At 46.1% G+C, this 20970-nt stretch overlaps 2 protein-coding genes across 3 annotated transcripts in view; one reads left to right on the top strand and one right to left on the bottom strand.

Annotated features, from left to right (window-relative positions):
- Positions 1-549: 549 nt before the first annotated feature.
- SUPT5H (SPT5 homolog, DSIF elongation factor subunit) lies at positions 550-13684 on the bottom strand. The gene is made up of 30 exons (XM_053473487.1): positions 13496-13684; positions 12441-12535; positions 12063-12225; positions 11441-11506; positions 10787-10801; positions 10423-10492; positions 10234-10302; positions 9862-9927; positions 9607-9637; positions 9256-9324; positions 8713-8964; positions 8419-8508; positions 8037-8107; positions 7489-7594; positions 6883-6976; positions 6476-6612; positions 6125-6280; positions 5131-5277; positions 4410-4556; positions 4156-4281; positions 3994-4078; positions 3733-3849; positions 3534-3636; positions 3183-3310; positions 2962-3067; positions 2639-2797; positions 2307-2475; positions 2021-2224; positions 1730-1825; positions 550-1238 (listed from the first exon to the last, which is right to left on the bottom strand). The coding sequence occupies exons 2-30, from the start codon at positions 12519-12521 to the stop codon at positions 1098-1100; spliced, it is 3264 nt and encodes a 1087-aa protein (XP_053329462.1). The 5' UTR covers positions 12522-12535; positions 13496-13684; the 3' UTR covers positions 550-1097.
- Positions 13685-13807: 123 nt separating this feature from the next.
- Positions 13808-20970, top strand: part of LOC128502738 (transmembrane protein 229B-like) — a 58951-nt gene continuing 51788 nt past the window's right edge. The window contains exons 1-2 of one of the 2 annotated variants that reach the window (XM_053472639.1): positions 13808-13925; positions 15697-15798. The gene's annotated coding sequence lies outside the window, so the exon portion shown is untranslated. Of the gene's footprint in view, positions 13926-15463; positions 15507-15696; positions 15799-20970 lie in introns of those variants that run through there. The other variant, XM_053472638.1, reaches the window with a different exon arrangement.

Genomic DNA, 20970 nt, shown 5'->3' with positions numbered 1-20970 from the left:
CCGTGTGAAGGCGGCTCCGTCGGCTGCACCTTCTATATAATCGCTCACACGCTGCCCTAATCTTGGCCTCTTGGTGATGGACGGGTGGCTTCTTCACCCATATGTGTAGTTTGTAGTGTTCTGTAACAGCCATTGACACTCAGCAGGGGACACTCAGATCTGCCTCTCCGGCCGCCTTCTTCATACAACTGGATCTGGATGCGATTCCTAAAACTCGCAGACTGCCAGAACTCAGCCCTTCTTGTTAAATGTGCTTGAGCGCACGGAGAGCACACGCAGAGCGCACCGGACACATCCGTATATTTAAGGTACAGCTTGGGCATACTTTCGAAAAGATTGTCACTGTCATCGCACCTTCATCATGTTAAGTATGAATGCAGCTTTATTAAAAAATATATTATATAAAAGCAAATACTTAAATGGCCAATACTCCTAATATCGTTGGACATGAAGCGACGGATCGTGTTGGTTCACGTTGGTCGTCTCCGCCATGGAGGTGGGATTCGCACACAGAGAACGATGCCCCTTCCTACAGGAAAAAGACCAGAGTCCGGCTTTCTCTGGTTTATTGACGGCACCATATAAATATTACATACATTCCCACAGGAGAACACGACGCTGTTACGCGTTTCATTAAAAAACAAGTGACATTAAAGTAAAATTCTCACAAAACTGGAAAAATGAAAAACCCTCAAACAAAAGTTTCTGGATGCAACGGAGGCAATTCACTAAGGCAGGAGAGCAGTCACCACAAACGATGAAAGCGCGACCTGGGGGAGATTCTCTGGCGGAAAATGTATCGTTAACGTGGGGAGATATTCCTTTAAATATACATTATACAGGACAGGCACAGTCCTTCCTGCAAGAGAAGCTCTCAGGGGTCGGCCCTTCATCATGCATCGTGGACTCAGGGAGAGGAAAATTCAAACCCGCACTTATCTCTTCAGTTGAAATGTAAGCTCTTTAGGCTGCCGCAAGTGTCCGTCACTGATCAGCTGAAGACAAGCTAAAGAAAAAGAAAAAAAAAAAACTTCACAAAGCACTAACTGCCTGTCCGTAATGCCTGCGCGACTAGCACTATAGACTGCCGTCCATGCCTAGGACTCCAATTTCCCCAAAAAGTGGAGGTTAAGAATCTTGAGTTGCTCATCGAGGTCCATTCGGACAATGCCGTCTTCATTATCGATACTCAGGAGAACGCCCGTCGCTTCACGGTCCTCTCCTAAAATCACCTTCACCTAGATAGCGGACACAACAAGATGGAACAAAAGTCAATAAAAAGGTTTCTCTCTGCGAAAAACTGCCGAGGAGAAGGATTTAGTAATAATTGCACACGACAGACTTATAAAGGCCTATAACACATAAAACGTACAAAGAACACGAGGTCGTCCTCAGACGGGACAATCGAGGATCTCAAACACAAAAAGGAAAGGATCCTTTACAGTGAGGGCAGTAAAGGTACGGAATCCACTGCCGAAAGGGGGGGGGGTTCTTTCTAATACTACGGATGTCTCCAGAAAGGCTCTGGATAGATAGCTGAGGAGAAGCCGATTGCCTTTTGAAATCCAAAACATTTGCATAATTTTGAACCAAAAGCAGGAAGGATAGGGAGAAGGGTTGAACTTGCACGTAGTAATTTAGGTTGAAAATAGACCTATGTTATTATGTTACAAGGGTCACCGAAGGGGTGACTGGGGCACAAGATGCCCGACTCACACAACTGCCTTACCCGGCTGTTTTTGGTTGGGGTGACTGGTTCCAAGTGATCCCCAGAAATACTAATCACCTTCTCGCTGTCTTGCAGCAGCACGGAGCATAAGCCACCCTACAAGAGAAAGGACAGGTGAGCTGTGGACCCCACGCACCAGATGAAGGGCAAATAAAACACAAACAGCAGCAGCCGAGCGACTCTTAGCACTTTTATACATATACGATAGACATCTCTCTTTAGGGAACTGGTCTCACCAGAGCTACTTCTCATTTACGCCACTCCCTACCGGTTCCCCCCAGGAAGACTCACGGTAACGCTGCGGATGATCCCGGTCTGTCCCACCACTTGGCTGTCTTGGTAAGTATCCCTCACTTTAACTTGGATATCCGTGGTCACCCAGTCGCTGGATACCTGTTCTATGGAGGAGCCGGGTGTATGAGGGTTGTACCCTCCAGGAGAGGGGGCGCCAGGAGTCATTGGACTGTAACCCATGGGACTGGGACTGGGGCTGGCCTGGAGGAAGCACATATCATTAGTAAAAAGCGGATTTTTAAAAAGCATCAGGTACCGGATGAGCTACCGAGGGCACCATTACCTGGTAAGCCATGGGTGAAGGGGTTGGGTGGTAGCTGGCTGGAGAGTGGGTGTTCTGATAACCCACTGGGCTTGGAGCAACTTGATGGTAGCTTTGTGGACTCGGGCTGGGCTGGTAAGAGCCCTGCGGAGAAGGAGCAGCGTATGGCGAAAACTGGTCTGTGTTGTACCTGCAGGACAAAGAGTGAAGGATGAGTGCATGTCACAGTGGGACCTCCGAGACCAGCACATATTTTATTTTACCCCTCAGTAGCTCTCCAAAAGACAAACAGGGATGCTGTTCATTCAACTACAGCACAAGCCCAGGTTAGAGCAGACAGATTGATTGCTTACATGGCAGGCGTCCCCGGAGTCTGCGGGTGATATGGGGCATTGACCTGGGGTGATGGAACGTCTGGGTATCCGGGTGTCTGAGGGTTAGGGGTCCCTCCATAGCCTTGCGGTGAAGGAGATGGTTCATCATCATATCGGTAATCATATTCCTCATCCGCCCTATAGAACGTACAAGAGGAAGAAGGGTGGGTGAAAAAGGCGACAGGGGTAAAGTCCAACGGGAGCAAGCGGACAGCAGGCACACTAAGGCATAGCTATCAGGGGAGGTGGGGGTCATAGGCACACATGTTCATTGTGGAGGACATATGTGGATGCACACTAACCTGGAAGGGGTGTTGGGGTTGTTTGGGTCCCAAGCCCCGCTTTGCGCTGGAGTTCTGCTTCCATCGTGCAGAGGAGTTTGAGATCCATAATGAGGAGTCCGGCTCCCTGCAAAACACAAAATTAGACTGTGCTGGTGGTCGTGGGCAATATGCAGGACAGCCGGGATGGGGGGGGGGTTTGTACTGGACAAGGTTAATAGTTACAAGGCATTGAAACGTACCGTCGTGCAGCGGAGTCTGTGAACCATACATGGGGGTCCGAGAGCCAGTACCATACATGGGGGTCTGGGAACCATAAATTGGGGTGCGAGCGTGAGTGGAAGTCATTCCTCCAGCGCGCCGGGACCCACTAAGAAAAAGGAAACCACTAACGTCAGTATGGTAGAGAAAAAGACATTGGGTAGCAGAGCGCAAACACTTTACGTTACAGAGAGCGAGCAGATTATGTGGATTCTCCTATTAAAACCGACCATAAGATTCAGCCCCAGGAGCTTACAACCACAAATATGCACAGTAAGCGGTCACAGACTGCTAGCACCAGAACCCACTGCATGCAGGCACAGCTTACTGACACAGTAGTGAGACGTTGTCTGTCCACAGAGATTGTCTGACACGTGGAATGAAGCTCTACCCGGGCCGTAGATTCTGTGGCATCTTTCACAACCCCAATGTAGCCTGGAAAAAAAAAGAAATTAGAACCCTGTCCGGTAGGGTCTCAATCACATACCACATGTGAAACCGTTACACAAGGTGCGAGCGGACTCCACTCACCTTTATAAGGACCTTGTGAGATTCTAACAGTCTGACCGATCAGATCATTGTCTCTGCGTCCGCGGCCTCTCCCGGCACCACCTCCACCTCCGCCTGCCATGCCTCCTCTCTGACCTCCTGGCATGGAACACAGACAATCAAATGAAGCACGGATTAGTGGGAGAGTGTAAGCAATCCCTGTTCATTAACCTGTATCCTGTCCTTCCCATAGACTTGTTTGGGGCAAATTAATTCTAATGTGGGGTATACTGGGATGCTTACCTGCTCCACTTGGATGCATCGGACTGCTAATCCGCGGACTCATCGGGGCAAACCCTCCAATCGTGAAGTTTGTGACATCTCGAGGCTACAGAGAACATTATGTTCTTAGACAAAGAGCCGTTACTATTATACCCCCCAATATAAAGGCAGGCTGTGTCTTACCTTGGAACCTCCAGCCAGGAGCAGGTAACGGGTCTTGCACACGAACATACCCCCGTTCTCCACCAGCTTCTTACAGTGAAGGAAGGCGTAATTACGGAATAAGTGGCGGATTTCTCCCTCCCGGCCCTGAATATCAGAACAACAAGAACTGTGTCAGCCAGAGGAAAATTAGACCGTCAGCAGGAACAGGGCATCACAGATCTGGCAAGAGAGGGAAAATGGTGCACAGAAGGCAGCAAAAGATGGCCTCTTACCGAATGTGGCCCATCAATGACCTTGACTATGTCCTTGACATGAATGTTGTTTTCTTCGGAGTCCAAAGCCACAGCAAAACGATTGTCTTTCTTTCTGTTGACTGCCTGGTGTCTCACTGTAACCACCTTACCATGCATGTTCAGGACCTTCAGTGGGGGGGACGGACATAAGAGTGAAAACAGGCAGGCGATGTTAACGACGTGTGGAAAGAACAAGGGGCAAAGAACAAGGGGCAAAGAAAAGAAGGGACTGCGAGAAGGAGGCAAGTGAAAACTGAGCAGCATGCTGATAGAAGAGAAGAGTACAGGGTAAAGAGAGCAGCACGTGGGAGGGGGGCTGAAAGGGTAAAGAGAGCAGCACGTGGGAGGGGGGCTGAAAGGGTAAAGAGAGCAGCACGTGGGAGGGGGGCTGAAAGGGTAAAGAGAGCAGCACGTGGGAGGGGGGCTGAAAGGGTAAAGAGAGCAGCACGTGGGAGGGGGGCTGAAAGGGTAAAGAGAGCAGCACGTGGGAGGGGCTGAAAGGGTAATACATCACATGGTACAGACAGAAAAGAGCAGAATAGAATCACTAGGCCTGTCTAGACTCTCTGTGAATCCCTTCTCTCTCATTAATTACTTGGAAGAGCTTTACGCACAACCAGATATTTCTTGAATTCCTTTATGGAAGAGAAGATGCAGTGTGTTGGACTATATGGGAGTCACAAGAAAAAAAAAAAGTCACCTGAAAGGTCTCTCTCTCCAGGCGCACAATAACTCCCACCGTCTGGGGGTCCAGTTGCACCAGCTCCCCCCATTCATGCTGCCCCCCAACATCCACACCCGAAGCAGTTTCCGAACACAACTGGAGGTCCCTCGGCAGCACCTTTAGCTGTAAATGGCAGATAGAAATAAAAGAAAAGTCATTAAAGTATATCCACCATGTAGGGCATTACATTGCCCCCAAAACACTGACTCCTTTAAGGGGAACTCGCACCAAAATGTATTACTACCATCAGGTAAACCATACTGCCCTGTTTTTTTTTTTTTTTTTTAACCTAGTCGTTTTTTTTGCCCCACAAAATGTTTTCACGCAGCTGCATATTAACCATTAATACGAGTTCTCTGTCTTATACACTAGACAAACACCTCGACTCCTTATCATACGGTCCGTGGGGAAAAATAGAAAAGCTTAAATCACTAAATCACCCAGCCAGACACTCTAATGAAAACTAAATCACCCAGCCAGACACTAATGAAAACGTATGGAGTAATGGATTTCGGAAATATGTCATTATTGGACACAAGTACAGAGACAAAACCAGTAACACTAGTGGGGAGATGGTGGTAATAAAGCTGATTACTAACAAGAATTGGTGCCCTCTTACAAATGCTATTCCATAGGCTGCCTTCTCATTGGGTCAGATTAACCGCTTTATCTACTCTCAATCCGACCCCTCACTGTGTCCGCCTCATCTCCTCCTGATTCTGGAGGATTCAGAGGCCATACCAGGACCCTGTTTCCCTGAGACCCTTGAGAATTAAGTTTTGTCAAAATATTTTAATCCAAGAGACCCTCCATCTAATACACTAAAAACTTTGCCACACACACCTAAAACATTTCTAATTTGTATCCATTTAGTTACTGTTGACCCACAGTGGTGGTAAATCTACACTTGTACTATGATGGTTCTTTAGAAAGCCTAATGACTGAAATAATAGGCAGAGCAGATACATACCTCATGCATGGTGAGATCAGAGAAGAGGATCACAAAGTTCTCCTCTACACGCACAACTAAACCCGTATCTCCTTCGTACCGTCCTGCGATGACCTTGACGTGGTCTCCCATTCGGAAATACTTCCTCAACTCTTGAGCTGGGAACTCCAGGATGTCCTTTATAAGGGTAAAAGATAAAAGGTTAAGTGAAATCGATATAAAAGTGCTATTCACAGAAAACAGCAATACACGCATGTTTGGCAAGTGGTTCTCATGTTTCAGGGGAACACTGGGAAAGTCGGGGGTCTGACCTTAAAGCACTAATGTGTTTAGGGAGGATAATGTGGAAGCCAGGAGAAAAACAAGTCTCACCTTGAGGTCCTCATGTTTAGGGAGAATAGTAATCTTGTTGCCATCAACGCTGAGAATTTTTCCTTGCAGGTTTATCAACTCTCCTTCACAAACCTCCACGTTATCTCCTGGCTGCAGACTGTGTTCACGTTCCTTTCCTAACACCAAAGTCAATGTGTTATTTCCACATGAGTGTCCACATATACTTCAGCAATATGAACAGGACCCACAGTTATGAAGCATACAGAGTTTATGGTTAATTTAAGGAGTACGCTATCCAACCCACCCACGAACGGCACCTCGGCTTGGTAACCGACTTGTCTGAATGATTTAACTGGTTACTTATCAGCTCTATCATTTTTCAGCGATAAAGATCATACACGGGCGCATGGAGCACATGGATCCTGAGAGATTCACACACTTATCACCTGTAGCCTCGGTCACCACTTCCAGATCCACTCCTTCTGGTTGATCCTCAAACTTCTCCAGCTCAGACAGAGTTGGTTTCACACCCTCTGTAATCTGGGGAGGAAGGGACATTCAGAATCAGTATGTACACCACCATTCCTAAAACGCAGGGATACGGGAGGCCTTATACCATTCATAGACACAATGTGGTTTGATATTCAAGTGTCGCACTAGAAGTGCATCTGACAGACATAGCATACAGTACGTACAGCGCCTGGGGTTAGTGTAGGAATTCAGCGCGGCGGAATATGATGGCTCTATATAAATCTATAAGTGATAATTCACACTCCACCAGCTTCAGTTACCGAAGGCCCAGAGACAGCATGACAGATTCAACCCTACTCTCTCCTCTCGGCATCTCACTGGCTCTCTAATATTACTGCACAAGGCTTTAGTAGAAGTTTTTTTTGGGCTAAGACATGTCCGTCACAGCTTATCAGGGATAAGCGAGTGGCAACTCATCCTCAGTGTTTCATGATACTACCCAGCCCAGCTATGTATAGAGACAGATACTATCTGCTTCAGGGCAGGGTAAAAATTGAGCTTTTATACGACAAGATACTCACCACAGCAGACATTGCGAAGCTCTTGAACAAGAATCCTTTTCGGCTATAACGGTTTCCCTCAAAAATGAGAAAATCGCCATCAGAAGAAACATCTCCACCCAAGGACCTGCAAATAAGGAGGAGTCTAGTCTGTTCTAAGGCTGATCAAGCACAGTTAGGGTTAACCGGAAGCAAAGGGGTCAACTGGCCAACAGGTTTTGGGAAAAGTGAAAACACACGAATACAAACGAATAAAGACTGTGCCTGGAACCCACCGGAAAAGTGCTAACATGTCAAACAACTTTTTTATCTTCTCATCAATGGCCTGGAGCCTGTGTCTTTATATAAATTATATATATATTATATTATATTATATATGGGCAGCCATCACATTTCTATTCTATAGTACAATAATTCTTTACAATCATGCTGTCAAATCACATCTCCTACAGAACGTTTCTGAATCTTACGTCAAAACTAGTAAATAGACCGTGGGACAGCGTGTTATATTGTCAGCAATAGTCCTTCTGTACGAAGATTGCTCAATGCGTGTGGATGCCAAAACTCACCTAATCTTCTCTGTATCAAATAGGCGCTGGGGAGGTCGGCGGAACTTCTTCCTCTTGGCAAACCAATCTTTCTGCAAAGAGAAGGACAGGATGCCTCAGTAGTGATGGTGGGGAGTGGATGTTCATAGTGAGTGGTTACTCTATTGAGGGAAGTTAAACATGCATGGGGTAGGTATATGGCATCCCGATGAGGTTTTTACTGCAGGAGGAACCAGCAGAGTAGATGGGCAAAATATGAATAGAGGAAGGGAGGCAGATTGAATACTGAGGAGCAATGGCTTTCACAAGGAATAGAAACTTGTTTTGCTAAATTTGCACTCGGTTCTATGTGACGGACATCAATCACTGTCCTGTTTGCTTGACAAGAGCTCAGTAAACCTACCAGGCTCATGCGCGCCTTGATCCGATCATAGTCTATTCTTGGAATCATTTTTAGCGAGATGGTATTCTGACTCGGCTCCACGTAATCCACCTACAACAAAAAGACAAATCACGTAAAACATTATATATAAAAAGAAAAAAAGTAAAATGAAACTCCGTCTTCACGTCTCAGAGGGACACAACTAATCCCCTCTGCCAAGCATGGAGACAACTGCGCAATCCCCCCCCCACGAAACACAAAACAAAACACACCCTCTGCCTCCACACAGAACACACCTTTCACAGGCATTCTCACCTGGGCAATATCGTCCTTGTAGATGCCCCGCTTGAGCCTCACCCAGGACTTGGGCTTAAGGTTAGTCACTTCCTTAACAACCTTGAGAACGTCTGTCATTTCCTTGATGGGGACCATCTGTTGGTTCCAGTAGCCCATGCGCAGATTGCCAACTCCCTCAATGGCTTGTTTCACGTGTGTTTGCTTGTAGGCCTCCACATAGATGTAACCCTTAACATGCTCAGGGGCCACCACGGATTTAATTTGAAGAGGCTGCCAGAAGAAATATATATACACCCATAAACAGAGAGGTACATGTTACAGAGCACAGAGAAAGCAAAGTCTGCATCAGGGCAAGGGGGACAAACCCAGGAACAGGAAGAGACTGGGCGAGAAAACAGCTCGATCGGGTAGAAGAAGAACAGTCTGCAGAGAGACAGCTCCGTCAGAAGAGGGGAGAACAGCAGATGATTTCCACAGTAGAGAGAGAGACAAGTCACCGAGAAGAATCATGGCACAGACGATCGAAAAGGAAAGACCTGAAAATAAAACACACACACTCACCGCATCTGTGAACTGGTACGCAATAAACTTCCTCATGAGGGCAATGGCAGTGGCTCTCTCTTCTCCGATCTGCAGAGCAAAGTCACACACACTTTAGAATACCCTCTGCTTTACTGATCCTATTATTACTGGGGCAGCACCGACCTCCCAACTCCATCCCCAACTATCAGTCACAAGGTTTACCTTACTGATTACCCACTGGCAGGACAATATTAATGCCATCAATCCAGCCACCCATATGACCTGGTCATCTACCCAGTGGATTCCCAGCATGGTCACATTAATGCTTTGACCGATTCCTTGCTCCTGCACCACACCATCCCTTAGACACCAAGAAACCAGAAAACGCACCTTACATTTTACTGTCCAAAGATTGGGGTCTCTGCAGGATAAAGACATATTCGGAGCAGATTAATCACACATTTTTGGATAATGATTTAACAAACATTTTCATTACTTAATAAAAAGCACATTTTTGTTGAATCAAATGACATGTATGACATTTAGTGCTAAGGTTTTTAAACTGTTGCCATCATCCTAATACATGATGTGGACTACAGTGTACTGGTTCCATGCCGCATACAAAAGCATGAAGGGTCTCCTTACTTGACGCCAGGGAGCAGCTGCTGTTGGGTGATGTCATCTGACAATTCATCTGATCCTCCGTATATGCTGGGGAGAAAGAGCATTTAAATGGAAGTTAGACATCCAAACCATGAGCACACTGGAGAAAATGATCCCAATTAAAACCCAGAGCACTTCTAACCAAAAAGAAATAGCTATACATTCATAAATGTTCTATTAGGGTAAGTGTTATCAGAGTGAGCTACATAAGTCCACATAACGTTGATCTATATAAATCAATAACAAAAAAAACTATTATCACATTAATGACCGAATGATTTTGTAACCACATTGTTACCATGATATAATTGAGTTTAGGCTGTATTATCGAACTAGGACCAAGCCAGCACTTACTGCTCTCCGACGGAAGACTTGGCATACTTCTTCATGTAATATTCACCCAGCTCCTCTTCTCGTTGGTCCCTGTGGAGAAAGTTAAAATAATTAGCAGGTGCTGAAAAAGATACCAAGCAGAAAGAACATGGCAAAGACCCATGCACACAAATGTCAAACTTCCACCATGTCTTGACACAGACATCTCACCTCCACAAATTCTGCAGGCGCCTGGCCCCGGAGCGATCCTCATCCAGGACCACATTGTCAATGTTAGAAGCTACGGGAAGAAAGGCAGTGAGATGGGGCCAGGTCAGCGGGAAGCCATTGGCTTGGCTAAATACAGACGCCTCAAAACCCAATATTACTCAAATGTAAAAAATGTCAGGACAAAGGCCAGTTTTACACTCCAGTAGAGACAGCAGATCCAATTTCCTCTCACCAGCATGCACCCACAGCACGCACCCTCAGCATGTGCAAGGCAGTTAAAATATACTTACATTCTAACTATGGCTACTTACTACTCCAGCACCACAAACAAAGAAGGCTTAATGAAGACAATGTGGCCACTTACCTTCAATTTCTTCAGCTGTGTGAAGTGATGGAGCCAGGACAGAATGGAGCAAAACATAGCAGCAAAACCAACGACGGAGAAGATGAGGGACCGGAAATGGGAAGGGGAGAAATTATAATGTGCGGCACGAAATGCATCATGGCTGGACGATAAAGGAGGGCAGAGCAGAGGGACACGGAGAATGCAAGGAAAAGGGAAGACGTTGCATGAAGGATACTGAGAAGCAGCACAGGGTACAAATGTAAGAGCTGGGGCTGCTATAGAGCAGGTAGGGGGGACAAGATGAGCTCAGAAAAGGGTTAAAAAAAGAAGAAAAAAAACTAAAGAAACAAGAGAAGAGAGCACAGGATGGAGGAAGCAGTTCTCTGTTTTCTGAAACAAGCAAGCCGCCCATTTAACTTCAATCTGTGACTTTCTTTCAGTTAACAGACACAACCAGAAACTATATAAAGCAATTAATGGAAAAACCTAACGTCACATTAGGGAGGTTCACGGGAGGAGATTACATCTCACAGTTTAGCAATACGTTTTATGTATCGAGGGATAATCCCATTAATTGGGGTGTGGGACATGAGAAGACAAGAGCACTCAGGGTTACATGCATGGAAAGCTATGCACTTTATGTGTGGAAGCGAGTTCAACCCCGAATCGTACCTTTCTCCAGAATATCTTCTGCACCATCTTCCCACTGATCTTCGTCTTCGTACTCATCATCAACATCTGCATAGAGATGAAAGTACCTTATTAACTGAACCCAGTTTCTGTCTGAGCAACGCATATCTACATGACCACGATGCATTGCCAAATTAAATCTCTTGTCCTACCAGGCTTAGTGTGCAGAGGATCAGGATCCTTAAACCGTATGTCTGTGTCTTTACAGGAAAACACCCCACCGCGATGAGATTTTTCTATACAGTGCCTAGAATCTGGGCACTAACTCATCTAATCACTAGGAAGATAATGTTAGGTTTAACCGTGCCAACTCTTCCATGTGGCTCTTATTACTCAGGTCTTCGAGTTTAAATGATGTGTATTTGAAAACAAGATTTTCCTGCAGTTACAGGGTGATTTATATCCTGTAAACACAAGCTCAGCCAGAACACAGTCTGCATGGGTTAAAGAATCCTGATCTATGAGCCTGTAATGTACACATTTAGGGATGTTATGGCTCCTGCTAGAAGCGAGGAACCCCCTGAAGACCTAACACTCTACTTTGTACACCAAGGTAACAGCTAGCATTATAACCTGCCGTTATTTCGTGCTCACGGTTACATACCGGCTTCATCCAGAATAAACCCCCCGTGGCGTGGTTTCTTTCGGGGGCGATCATCATCCTCTTCTTCTTCCTCCTCATCATATTCGTCTTCATCTTCTTCTACTTCTTCCTCCTCTTCACCTTTCTCACTGCCTGCAGCACTAGCTCTTTCTTCCTCCACTTCCTGCAGTCATAGGTACATACGGTATCAGTGACCTCCTAGCAACACGGAGTTCCACTTTACCCTCCCATGTGCCAACAAGTGTTTAGGGAAACCTATTGTCCTCCACAATCTACAATCTTTAACTCTTGTATGAGCCACAAACCCAGAGAATCCCTCAACCAACTCGGCCAGTTCCAAAGGCCATCATCATGGTCCACACATAGAGCCTCTCTCACCTCGTTCTCCTCTGCCTCCTCCGCTTCACTACTCCTCTCACTCTCATCTTCAGAGAAGTTGCTGCCCTCGCTGTCTGACATGACTGTGCTTCAGTCTGGGATTTGTGAAACAAAGGGAAATGCACACAGTATAAAAAATAAAATAAAACAACATTATATTATGAGAACAGAAACTTTAAAGAAAAGGGATGCTGAACAGCTAAATCATAATGAGAGGATATGACCCTTATATGACATGACATGAATTAACATGGAAAATATTAACACACTGATACAATCAATGGTAACCTGCAGTATAACGCGGGATCAGACCCTGTCGCCCGATATAATACTAATAATATATACTGCAGTATAATGGGGGATCAGACCCTCACACCCCGATATAATACTAATAATGTATCCTGCTGTTTAATGTGAGATCAGACCCTGTCACCCCGATATAATACTAATAATGTATCCCGCTGTATAATGTGAGATCAGACCCTGTCGCCCCGATATAATACTAATAATATATACTGCAGTATAATGTGAGATCAGACCCTGTCGCCCCAATATAATACTAATAATATATACTGCAGTATAATGGGGGATCAGACCCTCACACTCCAGTATAATACTAATAACATATAGTGCAGTATAATGGGGGGGTCGAACCCTGACAGCCCAGTATAATACTAATAACATATAGTGCAGTATTATGGGGGGTCGGACCCTGACACCACGTTTAGCCACGACTGGCATAGAGGAGCGGTGACAGAGAACGGTGAAAGGCGGGAGACCGCCTAGCAGGGAGTTGCAATAGTCCAGGCAGGATATCAGAAGGGAGTGGATTAGTATTTTGGTTCATCTTTTAGGTTGGAGCCACTGGGACTCATTTCGCTAGAAACTAACTTGGTGACGGTTGAGCTCGTGAGCCGGTGTCTCTGCCCAAAGCCAGGCGACGACTCGGAGAGGTATTACCCCAGCGGCAGCTTTTATCCCGACACTGTCTAGGGCGCCACTGCGCGAGTCAGTCGGGGCTTCTCTTAAACCGTGCGCACGTAACGAGGACTCACCGGGACTTTGTAGCGCAAGCCGAGTCTCCGCGTAGCTCTGGTGTATACCGCTCGATACTGTGGCTGTAACCCTAAAACGGAGGGGAGGAGGGTTATCCTGTCTCCGTTTCTCTCAGATTTGCCTCCAAACCCAGGCGGTTGGTTACTGCGCACGATTCCACTTCCGCTTCCGGGGTCAATCACTACACCACACATTCTGTGACGTATTTCCAGCTCCGCCGGCCTACCCAATGCCCAGCACAGCAGAGGCCCTGGTGCAGGTTTCCGGTTCCGGTTGTGGTTGGCACTTTGCAGTCTGACAGATAGCGGCTCTTTATTTGGCGCGTTTTTGCTGCAGTATTTCGTGCTGCGCCACTACTTATGCATCCACCATTGGGCGCTCTCCTGTATTCAGCTAATTAGACTTCGGACAATAGTGAAATAGTCCAGGGTATGAAATATGAGGCTGGGGCAGATATCCTGTGTGGGTGGCAGCCAGAGGGCATTAAGGCTGCTTTTCCCTCAGCTTTGCTGAATTTCACACTGAATGTAGCATCGATATCATCGCTCCCAGCCCGCTGGCCGCCAAAACCCTCACAGAAACATTAGCCGGGGCTTACCCCCTTTTATCGTACTTACTGTGTGACACAAAAGCAGCCGCCGATAGACTGTTACCATAGAAACGGGGGAGAAAAACTTCTTAAACTTATTTATTTTTAACATCAGTGAGGACCCAAAGCACAGATTATTAATTTACAAAGTGGAACAGCAGCCTTAACCTCTTTGGGCCGGGTCACCAGTTTTAAAAATCATAGAAAGACAACTTAATTATTAGTGATAATAGACTATGAAATCTACTAAAATGAAAAAAAAAATTTTTGGCAATATTGCTTAAAATTTCTTATATACTGTAGGTGGTGCGGCTGGACAACAACCCAGTCCGTGTTCTGCATCATCTGATTACGGTCATACCCCACGTACATAGGTTCAATTACCCTATATAAAATTTCTTTGCTATGATTGTCTAAAGTGGTTCAGTTAGTGATTTGCTTTTATAATGTTTTATTTGTAGCGATGGGGCTGAAGGGAAAAATGTATATATGTTGTTTTTGTTAAAAACAAACTGCTTCCCCACACCTAGCCCTTCATTGCTGATTGCAATACCTGGATCAGCCAGCAGTGCGTGCCAGATGACGAGATCCCTGCAGGGTCTACAAATACCGGTACTATCCTGAACTTCCAGTGGGTATCGGCACTGACGCCTACCGGAAAGGGATGCCCAATCACGGTTTAACTGCCAGCTAGTCCGGCACTAGTCTGGTAAAGATGGGGTAAAACAAAAGTGAATCACCTAATTTCCTGGGTCCTCGCTCCCTGAAGGGATATGAGGGCTGGATCTCAGCCCAAGCTGGAGTGTTCAAGGGGAGGTAGGAGCCCTAAAAGATAACCTACTGCCCCAACTCTAAATCTCTGAGCATCAGGCTCCTCTGTGACCCTTTTTAGTGTATCCAACAATCAAAGATGTGCTTTGGTGACACCGTTTTCAATGAATATAGCAATACAAAAGTGATTTTTTTTTGTAAAAAAATGGCAGCTTGTCAGGGTTTTTACCCCAATCTCAGGATGAATGGGCAGATTCTCTGGGTTTTTACCCCAGTCTCTCCTGTGAATGGGTAGACTCTCAGAGTCATAGTCTGGACCCTACTCCTTTATATTTCCCCCTGATTTAACAATACCCTAGCATCCTGATTGATTCTTTTCTCCCAACTATTTCACAGGTAGGATATCAGAATACCTTAACCTTCTGACAAGTGACGGTTTCCATTAGGGCTTTTATTAGAGCCAATTGGTGCCACCATTAAGGAGTCACTGCAGTCGTGTAGAGAGTTAAAAGGTAATGTCCTAGGTTTAGGGCCAGTACAGTATGGACTGTCCCATTGTGTAACAGTTATTGCTCTACTATAGTATGAAGTGCGGCTGGAAATGCTGGGTATTGCCCCTATATTGTATGTATTGCCCCTTGGAGTTCCGGGTATTGCCAGAGTGAATTCCATTATATGCCCATATAGTGGAAATTAATATACTGCTCAACACTGAAAGCATCAAACCTATCTACAGAAAGAGTAACGGTGGTTTGATTCTTAAATACATTTTCCATGCGCGTGAAGTTTTTCTGATTGTTGCAAAAAATGAAATCTCTGGTGTTGCAATTTTTTACACAGAGCTGGAGGTCACAGAAAGCACCAGCAGAGATGGATGTTTGCCCTCCTCGGCCTTTTGTGCCAGTAACTAGCGCAGCCCTCTGGTTCCCTATGTCAAAACAGGTAGGTGACATAAAAATACTTGTTAAGGATGTGAAGAGCACTGTGGAATATAATGACGCTACAGTTCATAAGCTCAAACAGCTCAAAAGTTTGCATACCCTGGCAAAAATGGTGAAATGTTGGCATTGATTTTGAAAATATGGCTAATCATGCAAAAAAACAAAAAAACGATTGTTTATTTAAGGCTCATATGAAGCCATTTATTATCACATTGTTGTTTGGCTCCTTTTGAAATCATAATGATAACAGATGTCATCCAAATGGCCCTGATCAAAAGTTTACATACCCTTGAATGTTTGGCCTTGTTACTGTCACACAAGGGGACACACACGGGTTAAAATGGCAATTAAAGGTTAATTTCCAACATCAGTGGCTTTTAAAATTGCAATTATTGTCTGTGTATAAAGAGTTAATTAATTTGTTAGCTCTCACATGGATGCAGTGAGCAGATGAGATACTGAGCCATGTGGAGCAGAAAAGAACAGTCAGAAGACCGGCGTAACAAGGTAATGGAACGTTATAAAGATGGAAAAGGATATAAAAATATATCCAAAGCCTTGAATATGCCTGTCAGTTCTATTCAATCACGTATTAAGAAGTGGAAAATTCGGGGATCTCTTGATACCGAAGCCAAGGTCAGGTAGACCAAGAAATATTTCATCCCCAACTGTCAGAAGAATTCTTCGGGATACAAAGAAAAACCTGCAGGTAACCTCCAGAGAAATACCGGCTGCTCTGGAAAGAGACGGTGCGGTTGTTTCAAGGAGCGCAATACAGCAATATTGGAACAAAAGTGGGCTGCATGGCCGAGTTGCCTTAACCCTTTACTGCGCCAATGCTACAAAAGAACAGTTACAATATGCCTGAGAACACCTCGAAGCCTCGCAGCTTCTGGCACATTGTCATTTGGAGGGAGGAGCCCAAAATAGAGCTTTATGGTCACAACAATAAGCGCTATGTTTGGAGAAGGGTGTGCAAGGCCTATAGTGAAAACAATACCATCCCTGCTGTGAAGCAAAGGGGGGCTCACTGATGTTTGGGGGGGGAGCTCTACAGGCACAGGGAATCTTGTGAAAATTGATGGCAAGATGAATGCAGCATGGCAAGAGCAAATGCTCTGAAAAATACCCCTCGTTTTATATTCCTGGTCATCTTATAATCAGACCTCAAATAGAGGTCTCACTACAAGACTAAGATCCAGATTCCCTGCAGCTCTGCAGGAGACCTGGATCCTCCTCTCTGGCAGCGTTTGAACGTCTGCGCGATGCTCACAGACAACCTCCACTGCTACCCAGAACTTGTGCTGGGGCTTCTACAGCAGAGTGCCAGCATTACATGACCTTTCAGTGCTCAGTCATAGAAGTCCCTGCGGATGTGCTGGGCAGAAGTGGAGGTTGTCCACACGCATTGCACAGAGGTTCGCCGGCTGCCCCCACTAGACACCGTTGGTCTGAAGCCCGGTGTCTGGGGATGCATTGGTACGTCAGGGGGGCGGTAGAGTGGCATATAGGGGTATATCAGGGAAGCAGAGGGGGTTAAAAGGCATTTCTGGAGGCAGAGTGGCATATAGGGGGCTATAAGGTATATCAGGGAAGCAGAGTGGCATATAGGGGGGGTATAAGGCATATCAGGGAGGCAGAGTGGCATATAAGGGGGTATAAGGCATATCTGGGGGCAGAGCGGCATATAGGAGGTATAAGGCTATACTCTGGCCGAGTGGCATAGTTTTGAAACATATATACGGTTTTATGGGGTAAATTACATTGACCGGCTTCAAAGATGTCCCAAATAGGGACAGAATGACCAGATTTGAAATAGCAAAACAAAACTTCTTACTATAACTTGCATAAAAAACAAACAAACATAAAAACATTGGGTATTTCTAAACTCAGGACGAACAGTAGAATCTGCTTAGTGTTTTTTTCCATTAGCTTTCATAGATGAGTAAAAGATTTTTCCAAAAAAGTGGGAAGAGTTGCTTTTGTCATATGATATGATAAAAAAACGGAAGAAAGCCCTTCTTGTTCTAAAAAAACCCAATATATAATCTGCGTGGGTTCACTAAGTGGGAGAGAAGAAAATTACAGCTAAACACGAGCACCGCAAAAGTGTTAAAACAGCCTCGGCCAAAAAGGGGTTAAATAATTAAGAGGGGTGTCCCAATACTTTTGTCCATGCAGTTTAATAGAGGACACAGAAGAAATAGGTCAGGCGTGGTTGTATGCAGAGAGGTTTCTTCTGGTCCCGTAGCAGATTTCGGTGTCTCGCAGTGAGAGTACTGAGTTCAGGCTCTGTCTATTAAGGGTATCCTTCAATTTTATGCCTAATAATCCTACCTAATGATGCCTTCACTGACGTTCTCCTTTTAATGTCTGTGATAAAGGTTAGGTTTTAGGAATATTTTTCTGGTTTAGTGACTTCTGGAATTCTGGTAGTAATTTTGGAATTCGCTTCACTCTTCTCACCTTGTCTAGACGATGGGTGGAGTTTTTGATTGGGGTCTTGTGGGGCAGGGATACGTTGCCTCTTTGTACAGTGATTGGGGTTAATGATAAATATAACAAATACAGCATTTGCATATCTAATAAACAGTAATGATAATCAAGAAATGAACCAACTTATAAATGACGTGGATGTGTGTGGCTGTCCGTCCTTGTGGGCCATAACCATTGAGAGTAGTCTGTGAGTTTGGGGATCACTTTGGCTGTGCTTGTAACCATCAGGTACCACTCCTTTCACTGCGACACTGAGGGGCCGGCCAGTGAGATTTTTGGCCTGGACCATTAAGTCTGTGGGATGTTTTCCTAGCCGAGATATGAGAACACAATATATCCACACAGCCCTTGTTTAAAGAAATAAAAACTTAACAATTTAAAAATGGTGTTTATTGACAAAAGAATAATACAAAATAATATAAAAGGTTTACACAAATAACATGTACAAGTAACCAGGATTAATGACTGCCACTGTTTGAGGATTATCTCACATTGTCCACTATAAATACAGCAGAGTGCTTTGGGCATAACATGGGATTAAACGGTTCATATAGACAGGGCCAGAAAACTACACAGCCAACTGGTAAATGTGATGCAGCAGCTGGAAGATACCCCTTCTGCCGGCAATGGGTGAAATCTCCCAGAAAGACACTGGCCTGGGAATGTATAAATGACGATAGCTATGCAGGGCATTGTCGCATAAGTGACGCTCTGCAGCCCATGTTACAATGTACCATACTGTGTTGGCATATTGTCCGCAATGTTCAATGGACAGAATCCATACAGAGCCGTACCATAATACACCGGATATAGAATCCATACAGAGTAGTACCATTGCATGCACTTTGCTATAACGTGTGGCAGAATTCATTGGCATGTTGGGAGAGAACATGGAGCGTGCGTACATTATAACCATGGGTATGGATATCCACACGCATCATAACGTGTTGCGAGTGGGAACCCTGTTTGCAGGAGAGTTGTGTTCCAGCTCCTTGACATCACTATACAGTATGAAGGGTATACCCCAGGCTGGCCCTGTATAATGTATAGTAAAATCAGTGAGCTGCCCTGCACAATATATGGTTAAATCGGTAAGCCAGCCATTTATAGATGAATCAATGAACCGGCCCCTGTATAGTGTATAGTTAAATCAGTGATCTGGTCCTGTATAATTCAATCAGCGAGCCACCCCCTGTATTATGTATAGTTACCTAAATCAGCGAGCCACCCCCTGTATAATGTATAGTTCAATCAGTGAGCCGGCCCCTGTATAATGTATAGATCAATTTCTTCAGTCTCCTCTGCCAGTGCTGACCCTTGATAATGAATGGAGCGGGAGTTAACAACACAGCTGTTCTGCAAACTCCCCCTTTAGTCAATAAATCCCAGTGTCCTTCACTCTGATCTGTCTGTGATTCGGGAACATCCCATACATCTATCTGTCACCTGCAAGTATTGCCAGTGTTACCTCCATGACATGCAAATATAACACCAGACCTCTTACCAAATCACTCTCTGAGTATAACACTGGCCGCCTTCCTACACTTCGCATCCCTTCGCACCGGCCGCCTTTCTACACTTCACATCCCTTCGCACCGGCTGCCTTCCTACACTTCGCACCGGCCGCCTTCCTACACTTCGCATCCCTTCGCACCGGCTGCCTTCCTACACTTCGCATCCCTTCGCACCGGCTGCCTTCCTACACTTTGCATCCCTTCGCACCGGCCGCCTTCCTACACTTTGCATCCCTTCGCACCGGCCGCCTTCCTACACTTCGCATCCCTTCGCACCGGCCGCCTTCCTACACTTCGCACCGGCCGCCTTTCTACACTTCGCATCCCTTCGCACCGGCTGCCTTCCTACACTTCGCATCCCTTCGCATCCCTTCGCACCGGCCGCCTTCCTACACTTCGCATCCCTTCGCACCGGCCGCCTTCCTACACTTCGCATCCCTTCGCACCGGCCGCCTTCCTACACTTCGCATCCCTTCGCACCGGCCGCCTTCCTACACTTCGCATCCCTTCGCACCGGCCGCCTTCCTACACTTCGCATCCCTTCGCACCGGCTGCCTTCCTACACTTCGCATCCCTTCACACCGGCTGCCTTCCTACACTTCGCATCCCTTCGCACCGGCTGCCTTCCTACACTTCGCATCCCTTCGCACCGGCTGCCTTCCTACACTTCGCATCCCTTCGCACCGGCTGCCTTCCTACACTTCGCATCCCTTCGCACCGGCTGCCTTCCTACACTTCGCATCCCTTCGCACCGGCCGCCCTCCTACACTTCGCATCCCTTCGTACCGGCCGCCCTCCTACACTTCGCATCCCTTCGCGCCGGCCGCCCTCCTACACTTCGCATCCCTTTGCACCGGCCGCCCTCCTACACTTCGCATCCCTTTGCACCGGCCGCCTTTCTACACTTCGCATCCCTTCGCACCGGCTGCCTTCCTACACTTCGCATCCCTTCGTGCCGGCCGTCTTTCTACACTTCGCATCTCTTCGTGCCGGCCGTCTTTCTACACTTCGCATCCCTTCGTGCCGGCCGTCTTTCTACACTTCGCATCTCTTCGTGCCGGCCGTCTTTCTACACTTCGCATCTCTTCGTGCCGGCCGCCTTCCTACACTTCACGCCCCTTCACACCACCTTACCCAGCTAGAAGTCATTGCCTTTGACCAGA

Source organism: Spea bombifrons, chromosome 8 (genome assembly GCF_027358695.1).
Source record: "Spea bombifrons isolate aSpeBom1 chromosome 8, aSpeBom1.2.pri, whole genome shotgun sequence".
Taxonomy (NCBI): Eukaryota; Metazoa; Chordata; class Amphibia; order Anura; family Pelobatidae; genus Spea; species Spea bombifrons.
The sequence above is the reverse complement of the archived record's forward strand: the minus strand, read 5'-3'. Positions and strand labels throughout refer to the sequence as shown.